The sequence below is a fragment of the Lutra lutra genome, chromosome 5 (genome assembly GCF_902655055.1).
Source record: "Lutra lutra chromosome 5, mLutLut1.2, whole genome shotgun sequence".
NCBI classification, from domain to species: domain Eukaryota; kingdom Metazoa; phylum Chordata; class Mammalia; order Carnivora; family Mustelidae; genus Lutra; species Lutra lutra.
The window spans coordinates 136073848-136093086 of record NC_062282.1 but is presented as its reverse complement, the minus strand read 5'-3'; the positions used below and the strand labels follow the sequence as shown (position 1 = coordinate 136093086).

At 47.5% G+C, this 19239-nt stretch overlaps 1 protein-coding gene across 4 annotated transcripts in view; it reads left to right on the top strand.

The window, feature by feature from the left end:
* MCC (MCC regulator of WNT signaling pathway) overlaps positions 1-19239 on the top strand; it is a 425078-nt gene that overhangs the window by 148637 nt on the left and 257202 nt on the right. Inside the window, exon 1 of one of the 4 annotated variants that reach the window (XM_047730874.1) lies at positions 6568-6683. The exons of 2 other annotated variants lie outside the window; for them this stretch is intronic. In XM_047730874.1, coding sequence (XP_047586830.1) covers positions 6627-6683 — 57 coding nt within the window. In that variant the 5' untranslated portion in view covers positions 6568-6626. Of the gene's footprint in view, positions 1-6567; positions 6684-7158; positions 7408-19239 lie in introns of those variants that run through there. One more of the 4 variants, XM_047730873.1, reaches the window with a different exon arrangement.

Sequence of the window (19239 nt, the reverse complement as noted above, 5' to 3'; positions counted from 1 at the left end):
CTCCTGGGGGTGGGACCGTGAGGTAGGCTTACAGAGTTAGGGCAGGAAATTCTTTTGAGTGTACACTTTGAGGGCTCCCTGACTTTTATGACCCTTAAGGAATTAGGGGTTTGGGACTTCCTGCATCCCCACAGGTTTGAAATCTCCTTTTCCTCTGAAAAGTCACTTTCTTCTTCGGGAAATCCCACCAATTGAGCATTATTTAAAAGCATTCTCTTTCTACAATGCAAATGCTTTGCGCTTGGTTGAGAAGGTTATGAGTGTTTTTCACCTTCATGTGAATTAGCTTAAGTAGACGGCTTTCTTCCTAAAATCTGAGGTATCAACATTGTGTTTAGGTTAAGAGACTTAAGAGAGAAGGGGACAGTTTGGGGGTTAAGACCCTTGTTGGGGCTGGAGGAGGACAAGCCTGACTTAGCACAGAGCAGGGGGAGCTTGGACACCCAAGGGGGAGAGACAGAGGGCGTAGGTCAGCCAGTCCCAAAGTTTCAGTCCGTTTCCTGAATGCTGAGGTTCTAGAATTTTACCCAAGATTGCTTTGATTAATCTGATGTTCATTACCAGAAGATGGTACAGACAAGACCCAGAATATTATCCTGACTGTGTAGAAATTCACTGAGATCAGCAGCTGTACACAGAGGGACCGGCCTGTGCCTGCCCACAAGAAGGCAGTGCTGGGGAGGCTGGAATGTGTAACCCGCACACAGATGCATCTGCTCAGGCCAACGGCCACCTCTGCCTTCCCGAAAACTGTCCCAGGCCTGCTGCTGCCTCATGGCCCAGAGATCAGATGGGAAGAGATTAGCCTCTAGGGCAGACAAGGCCCAGGAAGGAAGGGAATCCAAGGTCTTGCCCAATTGGAAAGCAGGTTTTCCTCCTCCTCCCAGACCTGCTCTCTGATCCTGAAAAACCCGGCTGCCACCTCCTGCTCCCACCTCTTGAGAGGGACTTACTCTGTGTTGAAGCAGAGTTTGGAGAAGCTCTTCGAGAGGGATCACATTGGGGCAGCCACAGTACAGGAGGATTTGCAGGCATTCCCAGCTGTACACTCGGTAAACTAAGGTGCGTGCTAATCTTGAGGCCATTTTCTTATGACACTGGAAATGCACTTGGGGCTCTATTTCCCTCTGGTGTGTTGAGATGACACGATGACACGCTGAGGTGCTCTTTGCATTTCTCAGGTATTTGAGATGTTGACCCAGTTTGGTCTTGGGTACAGCACTATCTTAGCTTTCTTGATAGTACAGATTCCCAGTCTGATTTCTGACTAGACTAAGAGGTCAAGAAAAATCACAGAATATTTAAATTCTAGACTTTCATGGAGTCTTAGATTGGAAGAAAATGAACCGGACTTCCCTTCATGACATGAAACTGTTCTCTACATACTATTGGCCTTCAGTGTGTCCCACCAGCCTTTCACCTGTACCGGAACAATTTCAGATGTCGGGATCACAGCCGCTGTATTCTTGCATTGACAGACAACTCTATGGTCTTCCCTTTATTAAGGTAAAATTTAATTATGAGTTATTATTAGTCTTCATCTCCCCTCCACAATCACACAGAGAAACTTGGATGACTCTTGAAATAAGTGCCGTTAGTTGGTATGCATGCCTGAAGGCTTCTCCCTACTAGTCTGTAAATTCTCCAGGTCTTGCAACTTTAACTGCTGAAGAAGAAAGACAAAGAAACATCAGAATCCTCTGCCTCTCCAAGACTATCCAAAGCTAATCTCATGGTTTGGGTCCTTGGCCTTTTCCCTTCCTCCCTTTTCTGGAACTTTACTCTGTCCCCTTTCTCTCTCTCTGTATCTCCAGGGTTTCCCTTAGCCACAGACTACTAATCTCCCCTCCTACCCTCTAGTCAATGTTGCTTCCCTGCTCTGAGAAACTCTCCCATCTCCTGACTTCCTGTCACCATCAAATTTAAGGCAAGAGTCACGTATGGTTACTGCCCCCCCCCCCGCCCCGTTCTTCCTCATCCCCTGTGGTAATCTACATTCTGTCTCCTTAGCTTTGTAGACATTTCTCTTTGAAGGACATTCATGTCTTTTATCAGTTTTCAGGCTTCTGCCCCCTCTCTCGCTTATAATATAGATGCTGCCTCTTCTGTCTCGACAACATCTCTCTTCGACTCCCAGACTCAGAGTTACTCTGGTTATCTTCTTATTTCTCTAACTGGCCTTCCCCATCATTTCCTCTTTTATTCTTTCCCCTGGATGAAAAGACCTTCTTATTTAACATAATGTACTCAGATCTTTTTTCTTTGTTCTCTCTTCCCTTGCAACCTTACCCGATTTCATGGTTTTATTAATTGTTCTAATAGGGATCATCCCAAGCGTTCATTTCCATCTCAACCCTGATGTATCTCTGTAGCTCCATGTCAAGCTTCTTGCTGAATGCCTCTCCTTGAATACCCAGTGGCCACCTCAGACTTATGGTATCTCAAACATAGTTTCCTCTGTAACCTATTCATTTTTTGGAATCCCTATTTTTGTTGAGGACATTGCCTGAAACCCCATTCAGCCACATTCTAGATCTTCAAGTCATATTTAAGTTCTCTCTTCCACCACAGTTTCTGTCTACTTTCTTCCACAGAATCTCTTCCATCTGACCCCTCCCCTCCATTTGCACTGCCCAACTTAGTTCAGACCTTTGTAGACTTTTGCTGGGCTACTGGGATAGTCCAATCGGCATGCTCTGTTTCCACTTTCAACTTTCTACCTTCACTATTGCCTGACTGTCATGGAGTGTACCTTCTGTGGTGGTTAAGTATTAAAGTCACTGTTTGGGATGCCTGGGTGGCTCATTTGGTCAAGTATTTGGCTTGGACCATGGTGTTGGTGTCCTGGGTGGTGTTCCCTGCTGACCTTCCTTCCTACTTGTGCTCTCTCTCTCTCTCTCTCTCTCAAATAAGTAAGTAAAAAAATTTTAAGGGCTCCTGGGTGGCTCAGTGGTTAAGCGCCTGCCTTCAGCTCAGGTCATGATCCCGGGTTCCTGGGATTGTGCCCTGAATCAGGCTCCCTGAAGCAGGAAGCCTGCTTCTCCTTCTCCCACTCCCCCTGCTTATGTTCCCTCTCTTGTTGTGTCTGTCTCTGCCAAATAAAGAAATAAAATCTTTAAAAAAAAATCTTAGAAAAAAAAATTCACTGTTTAAGAAAAATTCCATATAGTCACCATTACTCTTGAAAATGCCTCACATTGTCCATAAAGCAGAATCTCAGCCATACGGCTTCTTAATAAGTTCAACACTGCCAGTTTTTCCTCCGGTCTTGGAACAGATCACTTTCTTTTGGTTGAACACCAGATGAAGTCATCTGCTTGCTTTTAGGGGCCATCTAGTATGAAAAATATGTTTCTTTAAACACCAACATCACGCTCACCGTTCATCTATTTGAATTCATGTGAGTTACTCACGAGTGTGGTACAGATCCATTGGAATGTCTCAAAGCACAGCTCTGATCTTATTATTTCTGTGCTGAGAAGACTTTAGTGGCTCTCCATTGCCTATCCGAAGTTTCATTTCTTTAGCTCATCACTCAGAACTTTCCATGATCTGGCTTTAACTCACTTACCTAATCCAGGTTCCACTCCAAAATGGAACACCCGCTATTCCCAACACACACCTGGCACATTTCAGCCTCCATCCATACTTTCTTTCACAGTGGTCCCCTTCTCTGGGGTGCCTTCCTCTTACCCCCACCATCTTTGCTGGACTCAGCCATTCTTCAGAGATCAACGCACATGCTGCCTGTCCTAAGATTCCTTCATAGTCCCCCTCCAGTTCAGTCCCACCAAAATCCTATTTCCTCCTCTGAACTGCAGTAGATCTTTATTCATGTTGCTCTCATGGTAAGTTTTATTTTCTATCTAGAACTGACATTTTCTTTGTGTTTTATGAGACGATACACCTTATGGACGGGTTAGTGCTTGAGTCTCCTTTATATTTTTATATTCACCACCATTGGCATCTTAAAGCACACACGCTCATTTCTCAGACGGTTTTTTGAATGATTTTTAAAGGTTTAATTTCTTTTTTTCTTTTTTTTTTTTTAAAGATTTTATTTATTTATTTGACAGAGAGAAATCACAAGTAGGCAGAGAGGCAGGCAGAGAGAGAGGAGGAAGCAGGCTCCCTGCCGAGCAGAAAGCCCAATGCGGGGCTTGAACCCAGGACCTGGGATCATGACCCGAGCCGAAGGCAGCGGCCTAACCCACTGAGCCACCCAGGCGCCCCAAGGTTTAATTTCTTAATTTTACTTTTTGGTGGGGGAAGAGATTGATTGATTTGAGAGAGAGAGCGCACCACATAGGGGCTAGACTGGGGTCGGTGGGGGAGGGGCGGGGGGAAGGCAGCAGAGAGAGAGAGAGAGAATCTTCAGCAGATTCCCTGTTGAGTGTAGAGCCTGACTTGGGGCTCCATCCCATGACCTCAAGACCACAATCTGAGCCAAAACCAAGAGTCAGACCCTCAGCTGACTGAACCACCCAGGATCCCCTAAAGATTTTATTTTATTATTTTTTTTTAAAGATTTTATTTATTTATTTGACAGAGAGAGATCACAAGCAGGCAGAGAGGCAGGTAGAGAGAGAGGAGGAAGCAGGCTCCCTGCTGAGCAGAGAGCCCGATGCGGGGCTCGATCCCAGGACCCCGAGATCATGACCCGAGCCAAAGGCAGCGGCCCAACCCACTGAGCCACCCAGGCGCCCCAAAGATTTTATTTTTAAGTAATCTTTACACCCAGCGTGGGGCGGAGCTTCGCCAACTGAGTTACCCAGGCGCCCCAGTTCTTGGTAGGTTTTAATGAGTAAATAAGAAAAATAAATGTGGCTTCTTAACCTCTCCCCACGCAGCAGAGTTTCTCCCAACGTGCTCTAGTCTGGCAGTGACCCAGAACTTTGGACCCAGGGCTCCCCCAAAGCAGCAAACTCTTCTTTATCCCAGTAGTGCCTCCATCAGGCAATGAATGAACTCACTAGGAAGACAGCTGGGCAAGAAGATAAATGCAAATGGTCAAGCTCTTTGCTCCTTCTTAAAGAGCAAAACAAACATCCTATTTGATTAAAAAAAAAAAGACCTTGAAAATTAACAATACAATGGCTTTTTCACAGAAGGCTCTAGGAAATGCCAAGTCTGTCAGTGGGGATGGAGGCATTTTGTTCCCAACGTGTAGAAAGAGACTGTTGAGGCCTCCTAAGCAATGCAGCGGACCCGTTTTAAGGATCAGAACCTTTTTCAGTGTATTTCAAGTACAGTGGGACTTTAAGCTTTATGAAGAGAAAATCCCTCCCCTCCCACCTCCCTAGACAGGGATGCTTTTACCGCAAGGAAACTCGAAGCTGACAGGAGCTCTGATTCCAGGAGTCCACTGGATATAACAGTCGGTTGAATCTTTTCTGATTCATATTCCAAACCCCAGAAACACAAACCCAGCTCTGCTCGGATGAGCAGTGTGATTTTTAAGGAAGGTATGGGAGTTGAGGAGGTTGGGAAATGTAATACTTAAAAGAATGGTCTGGGGTTGGGGAGGATGGGAAATTGAAACCTATTTTATATCTTTCAAGGGATGGGGCATTTTCGTCTTTCTTAACGACGTGCAGAAAATGTAATCTGCCCCAGCGACAGAGAGGGAGTTTGACCGTGAATTTACACCCTCGCTGTTGACTTTAGACCGTTTAGGGGAAATGACCGCCCCACACTCTTGTAAAATCTTAATGTAGCGTGGGAAGTGCACAGCGCTGCCTGATGTACAGTGTTCAGATGGGTCTTGACCTTATTAAATCATGGAAAGTGGCTTCTAGGAGGAATTAAAAAAAAAATTTTTTTTCCTGCACAATTACTCAGGTGGCTTTTCCTGTTTCTTCTTTTCCTCCCGGACTTGGGTCCTGTAATTACTATCTCAGAGAGCTGGAAGGATGCCTGCTCTCCCCCGCACCGTCCCCTCAGCTCGGCCTCCTCCCTCCCTCCCACCCCGCCCCCCGCCCCCCGCCCCCCGCCCCCCGCCCTTTCTCTTCCTGGCCCCGCCTCCTCGGCGCACCGCGCAGCTAGACAGCTGTGTTCAATCAGAAACCACTTACAACTCCAGACGATTCAAAAGGGAAACTTCGGCGTGAAGTGCAGCCCTGCTCCGGCTCTCTCCAGCTCTCTCCCTCCCCGGAGCCCGAGGCGCGGACGCCCCTCGCCCCGCCGCCCTGGTTTCTTCCGGAGCTCGCCGAAGCCTTCTGGGGGTGCCGGTTCCTGCTGGGAGGTGCCCCGCAGCCGGGTAATGGGGGGCGGCGAGGCCCCGTAGGAGCGGCGAGGCGGCGCCGAGGGTGGCAGTGCCCCGGGACCGGGCGCTGGGCGCGCGCGGGCGGGTCCCCGCGCCGGCTCGGCCGCTGCAGCAGCTGCGAGCGCGCCACGCCACCGAGCCTCCTGCGGCAATGGCTCGTCCGTGAAACGCGAGCCGGCTCCGCGCCTGCCAGGAGAGCTCGCATCCTTCCTTGGGGTTTCCCCCACTGTCTTGGGTGAAAATGGCTGTCTAGACTAAAATGTGCCAGAAGGGACCAAGCGGTGGATCTCGAGCCCGGTAAGCCCAAGTCAGAAGCTCCGAGACCCGGAGGAGGAGGAGCTCGGCTCTGAAAAGTGCAGTCATGAATTCTGGAGTTGCCATGAAATATGGAAACGACTCCTCGGCCGAGCTAAGTGAGGTAAGGAACAGCTGAGGTCGGGAGCTCCGGCTTCTTAGGCATTTGCCTTTCGACAACCGCCCCCTGGCCCGTGCCTCCCAGTCTCCCCCAGCCCTACACCCCACCCCCCTCGTGCTCCCAGGCTGGAGGCAGCGCAATTAAAGATTAATAGATTTTTTTTTTTTTTTTTTTTTTTTTTTTTTTTTTTTTTTTGGATCTTGTTTTAACTTGTAGTGCTACTCAGGAAATGACCTGAACTGGCTTGATAATTCAGTCTGAGACGAGAGGTTTCAGAAAGAAACGAGCTCTCACTGCGGCGCCAAGGCGTTCCGCTCTCCGCGAATCTGGGTCCCCCGTCGCTTCCCGCCCCGGTCCCCCCCCAGTTTATGTTCGGCATTACTTTTGGTTGCAATCGGGGATCCGAAGGCGAGCCGCCGCCGGTGCTAACTAATTTGGTGGGGCTGGGGGAGCGCAGCGGATTTTGAAGTCTGCCACTTGGCTCCCACGTGCGATGCGTTTGGTTCAGTTCGGGCCCGGTGGTCTCGCGTCGGCGGAGAGGAACGACCCGCGCTGGGGAGGGAGGTGGGGAGGAAGAAGAACATCAAAGCCGCTTAGAACTTTATTTCCTGCCCGGGACTGGACTCCTGAGTCTTTGAGGCGAGCGCTTTTGCAATTCCTGGCTCTCACTGTAACCTACCCAGTTGAGTGTTGGAGACTTGCTTTGAAATTGCAGCTACATCAAACGGTATGCAAATATGTGAGTGGTAAGATGCTCAAAGCCACCTTTTTTGATGACTTTAGGGATGCCTCGGGCACATCCCCCCCCCCACTACTGCCACCCGCAGCTTTGAATACCTGAGAAGTGGAGATGGAAAACCTACAAAACTGGGTGCTGGAAGGAGAGGAGGGAGTCCGTGTGACTCGTGTCTACAGCAGGAGGTTTAGTGGCTGTGGGTTTTCCTCCTGGCACCATCCCTGAGCTATTTATGGGGCGAAAGTAGAATAAGTAGTCTGTGCTTCTTGAGTATGGCTGAAGACAGGAAAGGGGAAGAAAAGGAGCAGAGCATAAAAACAGCCGAAAGGCAGATAGAGGTGATGTCAGATTACTGACTGTGAAGGGAAAATGAAAGGCTGGTGCCCTGGCTGAGGGGAGAGGGCTGGAGATGGGGAAGAGAGGGGGGCATAGACAGGGGGAAACCTGAGTAGGTCTGTGGCTGATATCCAGCAGGGAATGATGTGCGCTCTGCCTGGTGCCCTGTGTCTTGCTGCTGCACTGTCCCGGCTCTGGGTTTGGAGTAGCATTGTGGGGTATTGGTGAATGAGGCCGAGGCATTTCCTAATCCTGGGGGCTCTCCCTGTGATGTAGACGGTCGGGAGATGCGAAGAGGGGTGGGTGGAACTTGAACACAGGAGGTTAGGGGAAGAGGCAGGAAGACCTAAGTGATTTATTTACTTATGTATTGCCAATTTTACAAGCAGGGAGAGGTTCTACACCTAAAATGGGACCCAAGACCCTGCTCCATAGCTCACCCTATGTAAGGAGAAGCCTGTGACTTCCCTTGTAAGGTCCCTTACAAATCAAGCACTTAGTGGTGCCTTCCTCTGGTCCCTCAACCCTCTTCTCTGTGGCCGCTGCAACTCCCCACCACCTAAAGTATGTTGTTTCAGTTGCCTTTGTTTTAAAAATGAATCCCAGCTTGGGGAGGAAGGTGGTAGAAGGCTGGGTAGGGAGAGGAGGTCTGACCTGACTCGCACGGTATTGGCACAGTGAGTGCATTAGATGAACCCGTAGTGTCCATGAAACTCAGGTGGGAGGTTCTTTGCCTGGTCGTATCCACTCCCTGTGGACTCCTTAGAAAATCTGGGGCTGAAGGGAAGAGTGGAGGGTTCTCTGTGACCCTTGTGTTGGTTGGAGCCATACTATTTGAACGTTAGAGGACATCGTTTTGTCCCTGAAAAAGTTTCTGGCCAGTCCTATCCTTTACCAAATTTTCTTTTCTTGTTCTCAGTGTCTGCTCATCGTTTACCTTCTTTCTGGACTCCTTTCTAGGTTCGATGATTTAGTCCACCGTGACCCTCCCCAGTCCCAGATTCCCTGCAGGTTGGGTAGTTACCGTAGACTGTAGGGTAGTTTAGTTTTTGGACATATTTTCAATGAGGATATGTGTAAGAGAATCTGTAAGGCAAGGGGGTGTGTGTGGCTCATACTTGCGGACCCTAAATCTCAAGTCAGTTGATCACGGGCAGCAGTTGTAGGATTGAGCTGTCCTGTAATACCCACAGTTCTGAATACAGTTCATCTGTATTCTTCACAACAGGTCTTTGGTGGACTGGGGAGTTTCTGGTCACAGTGATTTTTCTCTTAAACGCTGGTTCTGCTTTAACGTCTTGAGGGAGGCAAAGTTGACATTCTCTTTTGATGGTTGGTTCCTCCTCCTCACCTGGAAGCAGAGCTAATAAAACCCCTCAGGGGCCCCTTTAGTACCATTATCTCTTATTGCCCAGGAGCCTCCACACTGTCTAGAGGTCACCGTGGGGTCAGATTCAGCCTGTTTTTCCCCCCCCCGAAGTTCAGGGGCAGGAAAAACCCTGAAAGGGCCCAGCGTAATCCTGGGGTTCTGAGATAAGAGGCCTCTCTCCTTGGTGTGGACTTGTGAGCTGACCCTTCTGGAGGGGCCCTCCACCCATGGGAATCCTTGACTGTTGGGCAATAATGTTGGCACTGACTCCATACGGCCTCAACGACGGGGTGTGGCTTGAACCCGTTGCTGGTTATAATCTGCTGGTCTGGCGGGTGAGGGCCGCCAGCCTTGGTCAGCTGCTGAGGGGCTGACCTCTGCTTGTGCAGTGTTCTGGAATGCTCGAATGAGAGAGGGAGGGAGAGAGAGAGAGAGAAGATTTGGGTGTGAGGGATGCATGGGTAGGACCTTTAGAGCTAGAGCTGGGTGTTGGGCCGGAGGTGTTTTGCATGTGTGAGAACTTTAAGATAGAAAAACAGGAAATTCATGAATGTGTCCCTTTTGTGTCTTTACTTGGAAACAATAGCTGCTTAAGATCCTGCAAGATGATTATAGGAGATGGTAAAATTGCCTCTACCTGTGGGCATTCAAAACCTTTTTGTTGATCCATGACCACAAATGGCTTCTATCAAGTCTGAACACTTTAACCAGAGCAAACTAATCCTTAGCATTAACCACAGTAATGTAAAAGGAAAATCTGAGAAACATGAATTGGCTAGTCTCTTTTCTTGGCTATTAGCTGTCCCTTTCAGAGAATCAAAGGATGTTTTTCTAATGTGAGGTTAAGGAAGGACTCCAACATCAGCCAAATCAAAAGTCTTTAGAAAATCAAGTACAGGGCACCTGGGTGGCTTAGTTGGTTAATTGTCTGCCTTCGGCTCAGGTCATGATCCCAGGATCTCTGGATCTAGTCCCACATCGGGCTCCCTGCTCCGTGGAGAGTCTGCTTCTCCCTCTCCCCCACACCCCCACCCCAGCTCATGCTCTCTCTCAAGTAAAACCTTTTAATTAAAAAAAAAAAAATCAAGTACACTTTTAGCAGCACTATATTAAATTCTCCCAAACCTTGTAGAGGGAAGGCTCTTAATTCCTCTTCCTCTTTGCCGTGGGTTTTTTGGTTAGCCCTTTATTTTGTTTGTCTTGGTAAAACTTGTGGGACCAGCATGTAGTTGAACCTTGTCACATCTGTTAGTTCTTAGAATCATTCAGATTTTGGGAGAAAGATCTTTTTTTTTTTTTTAAAGATTTTATTTATTTATTTGACAGAGAGAGATCACAAGTAGGCAGAGAGGCAGGCAGAGGGAGAGAGAGAGGGAAGCAGGCTCCCTGCTGAGCAGAGAGCCCGATGCGGGCCTCGATCCCAGGACCCTGAGATCATGACCTGAGCCGAAGGCAGCGGCTTAACCCACTGAGCCACCCAGGCGCCCTGGGAGAAAGATCTCTTAAGGCACAGCATTACCAAGGTATGACTTGAATTCACTAATCTTTCCAGAAGACATGTCTACTGGATCTGCTTGTCAGACCGCTGCCTGTTAATGCAGCAAAATAAAAATTTATCTTTTAAGAGTTCTTTTCGGGGCGCCTGGGTGGCTCAGTGGGTTTAAGCCTCTGCCTTTGGCTCAGGTCATGATCGCAGGGTCCTGGGATCGAGCCCCACATCAGGCTCTCTGCTCAGCGGGGAGCCTGCTTCCCCCTCTCTCTCTGCCTGACTCTCTGCCTACCTGTGATCTCTGTCCATCAAATAAATTTAAAAAAAAAAAAAAAAATTCTGTTCTGGTGATCATTAATCTCTGGGGATAAAAAAATATTCTTAAGAATAATTTGTCTGGGGGCGCCTGGGTGGCTCAGTGGGTTAAAGCCTCTGCCTTCTGCTCAGGTCATGATCACAGGGTCCTGGGATCGAACCCTGCATTGGACTCTGCTCAGCAGGGAGCCTGCTTCCCTTCCCCTCTCTCTGCCTGCCTCTCTGCCTACTTGTGATCTGTCAAATGAATAAATAAAATCTTTTAAAAAAAAAATCTGAAGCAATCAACTTATATTTTCTGCCTTTTAAACATTAAACAAGGAACAGGTAAAATTCTGCTGTCACTGTTTACTCTGAAACCTTAGTTGCCCCTGGAAATCCTACTTCCCTTCCTATTTCCTCATCACTTTATTCAAAGCTGCTTTCACGAGATGATTCCACTTATTAGGAACATGGGTATAGAGGCAATTCGGAGTACTTTCACCAGGAACTAGTTGGGTAGCTACGGAAACCCCACATCTTCACTGATAGTTCTACAGGGGTTCTCTACACAGACCATCCTGTGAGGGATTTCACAGATGTATTTTACAGATGTATTTAGGCTTCATCATCAAGTTACAAAATACCAGAGTTGGAAGGGCCTGTGAGATCACCTAGTATTCCCACACCCTTTTATACTTCCTTATACTCCTTTGTTTTTATAGAATCCACCTCATTCTAATGAGTTGTCTCCTGTGTGTCCTGCTATAGACCATCAGCACCAGAAGGGCAGTGTGAGGACCTGTCAGGGTCTGGCACATGGTAGGTGTTCTACAAATATTTAAATGAATGAACACCTTGCCTCTTCTCTCCCTTTCCCTTTTTACATACATAGGATTTGAGGAACTGCTTTAAGTGCTTTGTCTGAAGACTTTTTTTGCAGGGGTGACCGTCTGTGGCTGTGTAATAAAGTACCCCTAAATTTAGAGGCTTCAAGAAATTTTAGTTGTGCAGGATTTTGCAGTTTGGGGCAGAGCTCAGGGGAGATGACTTTTGTCTGTGACTGGAGCGAGAAGATCCCCTTCTGACGGCTTCACACATGGCTGCCATAGTGGTGCTGGCCCATGGACTGGGAGATCACCTCTCTTCTCTTCTGCAGGGGCCTGTCTCTGTGCTTGCTTGGGTTTTCTCTCAACATGGCCGCTACATTCCAGGGGCGGGGGTAGGGGGCAGCTAGCAGTTATTTGTATGCATCTGGTGGTCAGAAACAGCTCTGTGCTTAGCCCAGATTGAAGGTGGTGAAGAAAGAGATCCCCACCTCTCCAAGGGGGATATAACAAAGAATTTACAACCATTTTTAATCTACTCCAGAGGCCACAAAATGACAGAGCCTTGTCTAAAACCCTGGTCTCTTGATTCTCGGGGCCTGGCAATAGTTTTGTTTTGTTTTTGTCTCTAAGCTGTTAATTCAGTGGTTTTCCCAGGTATCAATCTGCTTCCTTATCAAAAACTGTATGAGAGACATTTTGTTATGCCCATAATACAGGTGTGGAGATTGAGGCATAATGAGGTGAAAACACTCACCGAGGTTCTACAGACTGTTAGGGGTGGAGTGAGGATTTGAGCCCAAGCAGTCTTTCTCCCAGGCCCACCAACCGAACATGGCTTCCTTTCGACAGTATCTCTTACTCTTCTGAGCTTTTGGTCACATGCTCCTAGGAGGGAGTATTCTGTATAAGAGGCCTGTTATTTAACTTGACTTGGATTGGAATCTATGCAATGCCCAGATAAATGTTTTTGATAAAAATGAAATGGATAGTGATTAAAGGAATGTGGTCCCTGATCACCTTCAAGTGGCTGAGGAATTCTAGGCATGGGTTTTCCAGAGCCCTAAAAGCAGATCTGTCTGTAAGGAATAGGGGGATCCTCATCTAGGAGAGCCCTCTCTTTTGTCCTTGTTTACCCCTGGGGAGAGATGTTGCCCCACAGCCTCTGTCTCACTGCCCTTGTGCTTGGCGTTGGCATCAGAAGGATTAGCGCTGCCACATCTGAAGTGTCAGAATAAGACTTCCTTTGTCACAAGAATCCGCACCCTCCCGTCCCTGCAGGTGGGGCTCTTGGCTCCTACGGCAGTGAGCTAAATCCCCGTGGGGCTGCAGAGGGCTGAGGTTGGTGAAGAAGGCCAGGGAACTCTGTGGAGACCGGGGCTGCCTGGTGAGGCAGCTGCTGGTGGTCAGATCCCAAGGAAGCATGAGCTGAACGTGGCAGTGGGGCCATGTATCTGCCCCAGCTGCCCAGGGGAAGGAGATCAAGTGTGGGTGGAACCAGGTGATAGTCAAAGTAACAGGGAAAAGGAGAATTATTATGGGAGGAAGAGGTTAGTCACAGACCAGGCAGGCCACAGACAGGCAAGCAGAGAGAGACCCTGGATTCTGGGGATGTGCTTTGTCTAATGGGGAAATTGTAAAATGAATTCTGAGACTTTGTCATATTAAGGAAGTACTTACAGGACTGTGACTACCAGGTTTTGAGGTACCAGAGCTTTGAGGGAGTGGGGGCACCCACTTAGGATAAGGAATGTGATGACAAGACTCAGGAAGTAAACTCAAGGGTGCTTGAAGCTAAGGTACCCAACGCAAGCCACGGGGAACGTTTCCTCCAAAATGAGAATGGGAACTGGAAGATAAAAGCTGCATTTACAGCAAAATTAAGGTGTTGATGAACAAAGACTTCAGATTTAGGTTTTGATCCAAGGAATCAAATTTCAGAAAACTAAGATTGTACTTTATTTATTTATTTATTTATTTTTAAAGATTTTATTTATTTATTTGACAGAGAGATCACAAGCAGGCAGAGGCAGGCAGAGAGAGAGGAGGAAGCAGGCTCCCTGCTGAGCAGAGAGCCCGATGTGGGGCTCTATCCCAGGACTCCGAGATCATGACCCGAGCCGAAGGCAGTGGCTTAACCCACTGAGCCACCCAGGCACCCCACCAAGATTGTACTTTAAATAATCTCGCGGTTCTGGGAAAGAGGTGTGTAGTGGTGGAATTGCAGAATCGGACATCAGACAAGCCAAAAAAAAAAAAAGAACGCTGATAATAGGACGTGCATTTTTACATCAGCCAGGGGATGTCAGGGCAGAGATAAATTATATGCAATTATTTTCCCACCCTGCCCCCCCACTACACTCGAATTCCTGACATTGGTATCTTTCAATCTTGAAAGAAACAAGGAGAGAATAACCTGGATGAGAGATAAACAGAAGTTCAATTTATAGAGTAAATATTTCCTGGGACCACAGAGTTCTCTTTCTTTCTTTTTTAAAAAAAGATTTATTTATTTATTTGACAGGCAGAGATCACAAGTAGGCAGAGAGGCAGCCAGAGAAGGGGAGGGAGAAGCAGGCTCCCTGCTGAGCAGAGAGCCCATGTAGGGCTTGATCCTAGGACCCTGGGATCATGACCTGAGCCGAAGGCAGAGGCTTTAACCCACTGAGCCACCCAGGTGCCCCGAGTTGTTTTCTTTCTAGCAAATGTCTTCTTCTCCTTGCTGAACAGAAATAGCCAAAATTAGTTCATAGGGGAAAAAGGACACCTTTGAGAGGTTTGCATTACTCTGAAGAGTGAAGTTGTAAAGCACTTTATGAAGGCAAATCTTTTAAGATATTTCTTAAACTCAGCAAAGAAATTAAACCAAATTAAGTCTGGGAAAAGCCTAAATCCTGAATGAGCAGCTATTGATTCTACTTGCCACGTAAGAAGCTCCAGGATAGGGTTTGTTAACTTTGTAAACAAGCAATAAAAACCTGTTGGGCTGGGACAATTGTGTGCTAAAAGCTACCTGATATTTTGGCAGGTGGGATATTTTGAGGCCGATCCCCTATCATGATCCTCATGATGGAAATACATCTAAAGCCAAAGGCTGTAGCATTTGATTACCGGAAAACAGAAAGTTTCACGGAACCTCGGTGTGTGCGCATGCGTGTCGGTTAAGGATTCCCGCTGGATTTGGAAAAAAAAAATATTGAAGCGGTCGTCAAGGGAAGAATGCCAACATGGAAGGAGATTGCCTGGCAATTAGAAAAGCTGGGGAGTCCTCTGGTTGGGTGCATGGTGAGAGTGGGAGTAATTGCTTGTCCCTGTTTCCAATGGGCTGTGTGGACTTGTCCACAGAACACGTGGCACACTTGCAACGACTTTTTGCTTTGTCTGGGCCCCTCCTGGCCTCCCACGTTGGTTGTTCCTTCCCTCACCTGTGTTCAGAACACTTATGATAATTACCCACAGCCTCCATGGGAGACTGTGAGCTCTTTGCAGGCAGGGACAGAGGAAAACCCATCCGTGTCACCAGCACCTCATCCGTATGTGACATGGTAGGGTGACGACAAACAGTTACTTGTTTGCACTGAACTGCACTTGACATTACAGCGTGACGGATGGATTGTATTGGCCGCTTCCATTATTTTGGTTGAAGAGCACGTTTGATGGGATTTAGTTTGGTCATTATTTTTTAAAAGATTTTATTTATTTATTTGATAGAGAGAAACAGCACAAGCAGGCAGAGAGGCAGGCAGAGAGAAAAGCAGGCTCCCCACTGAGTAAGGAGCCTGACGTAGGACTCGATCTCAGGACCCTGGGATCATGACCAGAGCCGAAGGCAGCAGCTTAACTGACTGAGCCACCCAGGCGCCCCTAGTTTGGTCATTATTTCCATAACTTATACTCTATTCCCCATTTGTTTATTCATTCAACAAATACTGTGTGCCTTCTACACACTAGGTGCTGTTCTTAGGTGTGGGGATACAGAAAACATATCGTCCTTGTTCTTTTTTTTTTTTTTTTAAGATTTTATTTATTTGACAGATCACAAATAGGCAAAGTAGCAGGCAGAGAGTGGGGTGGGGTGGGAAGCAGACTCCCTGCTGAGCAGAGAGCCCGATGTGGGGCTCGATGTGGGGCTCGATCCCAGGACTCTGAGATCATGACCTGAGCCCAAGGCAGATGCCTAATTAACTGCCTGAGTCACCCAGGCGCCCCTGTATAATAAATTTTAAATAAAGTAATTAAATTTGGGGGCACCTGGGTGGCTCAGTCAAGATTTCGACTCTTGGGGCGCCTGGGTGGCTCAGTGGGTTAAGCCGCTGCCTTCGGCTCGGGTCATGATCTCAGGGTCCTGGGATCGAGCCCCGCATTGGGCTCTCTGCTCGGCGGGGAGCCTGCTTCCTCCTCTCTCTCTCTGCCTGCCTCTCTGCCTGCTTGTGATCTCTCTCTGTCAAATAAATAAATAAAATCTTTAAAAAAAAAAAAAAAAAAAAAGATTTCGACTCTTGATTTCAGCTCCGGTCATGATCTCAGGGTTGTGAGATTGATCCCTAAGTCGGGCTCCAAGCTGGGAGAGGAGCCTGCTTTGGATTCTCTCTCTCCCTCTCCCCCTTTCCCTGCTCATGCATGAGTGTGCAGACATATGCATTCTCTTTCAAATAATAAAATCTTTAAAAAAAAAAAAAAAGAAAAATAATCGTTTAAAGAACTGAGTGGCACAGACATTGGCCAAGAATGATTTAAAAACCGCCTTCCTGGGGCGCCTGGGTGGCTCAGTGGGTTAGGCCGCTGCCTTCGGCTCTGATCATGATCTCAGGGTCCTGGGATCGATTCCCACATCGAGCTCTCTGCTCAGCAGGGAGCCTGCTTCCCTCTCTCTCTCTCTGCCTGCCTCTCTACTTGTGATCTCTCTCTGTCAAATAAATAAATAAAATTTAAAAATAAAAATAAAAATAAAAACCGCCTTCCTTTGAGGGATGGTTCAGAGTTGAGGGATGCTGATGTTGTAGAATATAGGTGGGTTCTGAATTAGGAAAATTGGGCTCTACTTTCCTCAGTCACTTGGAGCAGTTTCCTTCAATTATTAGAATCATTGACTTTATTGTTTTGAAACTTAGTATCAGTTTATGGATTTATGACAAATGTAGCTCTAAGGAACCTGGAATGCTAACATTTGTTTTTCTATTGAAAAGTTATTTGGGGGCGCCTGGGTGGCTCAGTGGGTTAAAGCCTCTGCTTTTCACTCAGGTCGTGATCCCAGGGTCCTGGGATTGAGCCCCGCATTGGGCTCTCTGCTCAGCCGGGAGCCTGCTTCCCTTCCTCTCTCTGCCTGCCTCTCTGCCTACCTGTGATCTCTGTCTGTCCAAAAAAAAAAAAAAGTTATTTGGTCGTCGGGTTATAACCAGAAAGTTTTCTGGTGAGCATGGAACTGGACAAAGGAGATGTTTCCCATTGGGAGGTACCATTAAGCCATTCTTTGAGATGAGGCTTTTCTTAACCAAGCCATTTGCATAACTGATGAGGAAACTGAGGTCTGAATAAGGCTGTCTAGGGGCTGAGTGGTAAGTGTAGGACACATTTTTTTTTTTCTTTTAACTCTGGAGATAATTTTTCTTCTTCTGCCTCAAACTCCTCCGTTTCTGTATCGCAGGATTTGTTTTAGAGTTTGCGTCTTGGGGTGCCACTGGGTGGCTCAGTCCGTTAAGCATCTGACTCTTGATTTCTGCTCAGATCCTGATATCTGGGTCCTGAGATTGAACCTGTGTCAGGCTCCATGCTGAGCGTGGAGCCTGCTTAAGATTCTGTCCCTTTCCATCTAGTTCCCCACCCCCACAAATGTGCACACACTCCATCTAAATAAATCGATAAAGATGTTTTTTTAAAGAGTATGCATCTTGTAATATTCTGTAATTATCTTAAAAAGAAGCATATATTCCTTAGTAAATCTTGTCTATATGTGACGTTACTACTAATTACACTATTGAGATAATTAGAATTTAAATTTTGCCCTGGTCTTTTGGGTCTATTGTAGTAGTCTGCTCTCAGTGGGTTCTTACTGGCTGAGACAGTTGTGGCTTAACAAGTCTTAAAAATCCAGAGGAGCATTTGTGTTCTGTTTTGACAAACTGATGAGAGATGGGCCTACCGTTCAGCCGGTTGGCCAGCTGCTCTCTGTTGATGGTTGTATCACTTGGTCACTCTACTATCCTTTTTTGGAAACGGTGGTAAGCGCTACATACCCTAAAATCTCCCATTTTAACCATTTGTAAGTATGCAGAGCTGTGGCATTAGCACATTGACCTTGTGGGGCCTCCCTCCTCACTCTCCATCTCCAGCACTTTCTCATCTTCTCCAACTGACACTCCATACCCACTACCCAGCAAACACTAACTCCCCATTTCCATACCACCCCCACTCTTTGACCCTATCTCTCTGTGGATCTGACTAATCTAGATCCCTCACGTAAGTGACCTCATAAAATACTTGTCCTTTTGCAACAGGGTTTTTTTTTTTTTCCCCATAGACCTAATGTCTTCGAGGTTTATCAACACTGTAGCATGTGTCCGTTTTCTTCCTTTGTGAGGCTGACTTTTCCACGGTGCCTATACATCCTGTTTGGTTTATCCATTCATTCATCAGCGTACACTTGGGTGGCTTCTACCTTTCGGCTGTGGGGAATAAGGCTGCTATGAACACAGGTGTGCAATGATCTGAGCCCCTGCTTTCAGTTTTTTAGGTGTACACCCAGAAGTGGAATTGGTAGACCATATGGTAATTCTGTGTTTACAGTTTTGAGGACTTGCCTCCACATTTTCCGTACTGGCTGTTAGACTTTACATCCCCCACCAGCAGGGCGCAAAGGTTCCTCTTTCTCCTCCTCCTTGCCAACACTTGTTCTTTCCCGCATTGCTTTGCTTTTTCTGTCTTAGCCATCCTGGTGGGTGTGAGGTGGTCTCTCATCCTGGGTTCTGTTGGCATTTTCTTAACGATTCCTAAATGTCGAGGGTCTTCTGTGCTTAGGGGCCACAGCGGTCTTTGGAGACATGCCGGTCTTTGGAGACATTGCCCGTAGGCACCCTCGCCCATTTTTCACCTGAGCTGTTTGGGAATTTTTGTTGTTGCCTAGTAGGCGTTCTTCCTCCAGTGGGGATCTCCATTCCCTGGGGCCTTTCTCCTTTGTGCCGGTCTCCTTTTCTCCGTTGCTGGGGCTTTGAAGGTGCTTCTTGGTATTTCCAGATGGAATGACAGCATAAGGCGAGGCAGGAGAATAAAGCCTTTCCCCGTGGAAAACAAACAGGCTCCCCCCGGCCCAGGAGGCTCCTTCCTCCACCGTGTCCAGGAAGCAGGGACTTCCGGGCGTGTTGTGGGGCCAGCTCGCACTTGACGGGCTGGTGACCAGCAGCTTCTGCGGTCCAGGTAGCCGCTCTCCAGCGACGTGAGGCCCCGCAGCAGAGCTCCCGCATTTTCTGTTCATGGCATTTGAAGGGTTACTTTGCTCCTCAACATACTGTGAT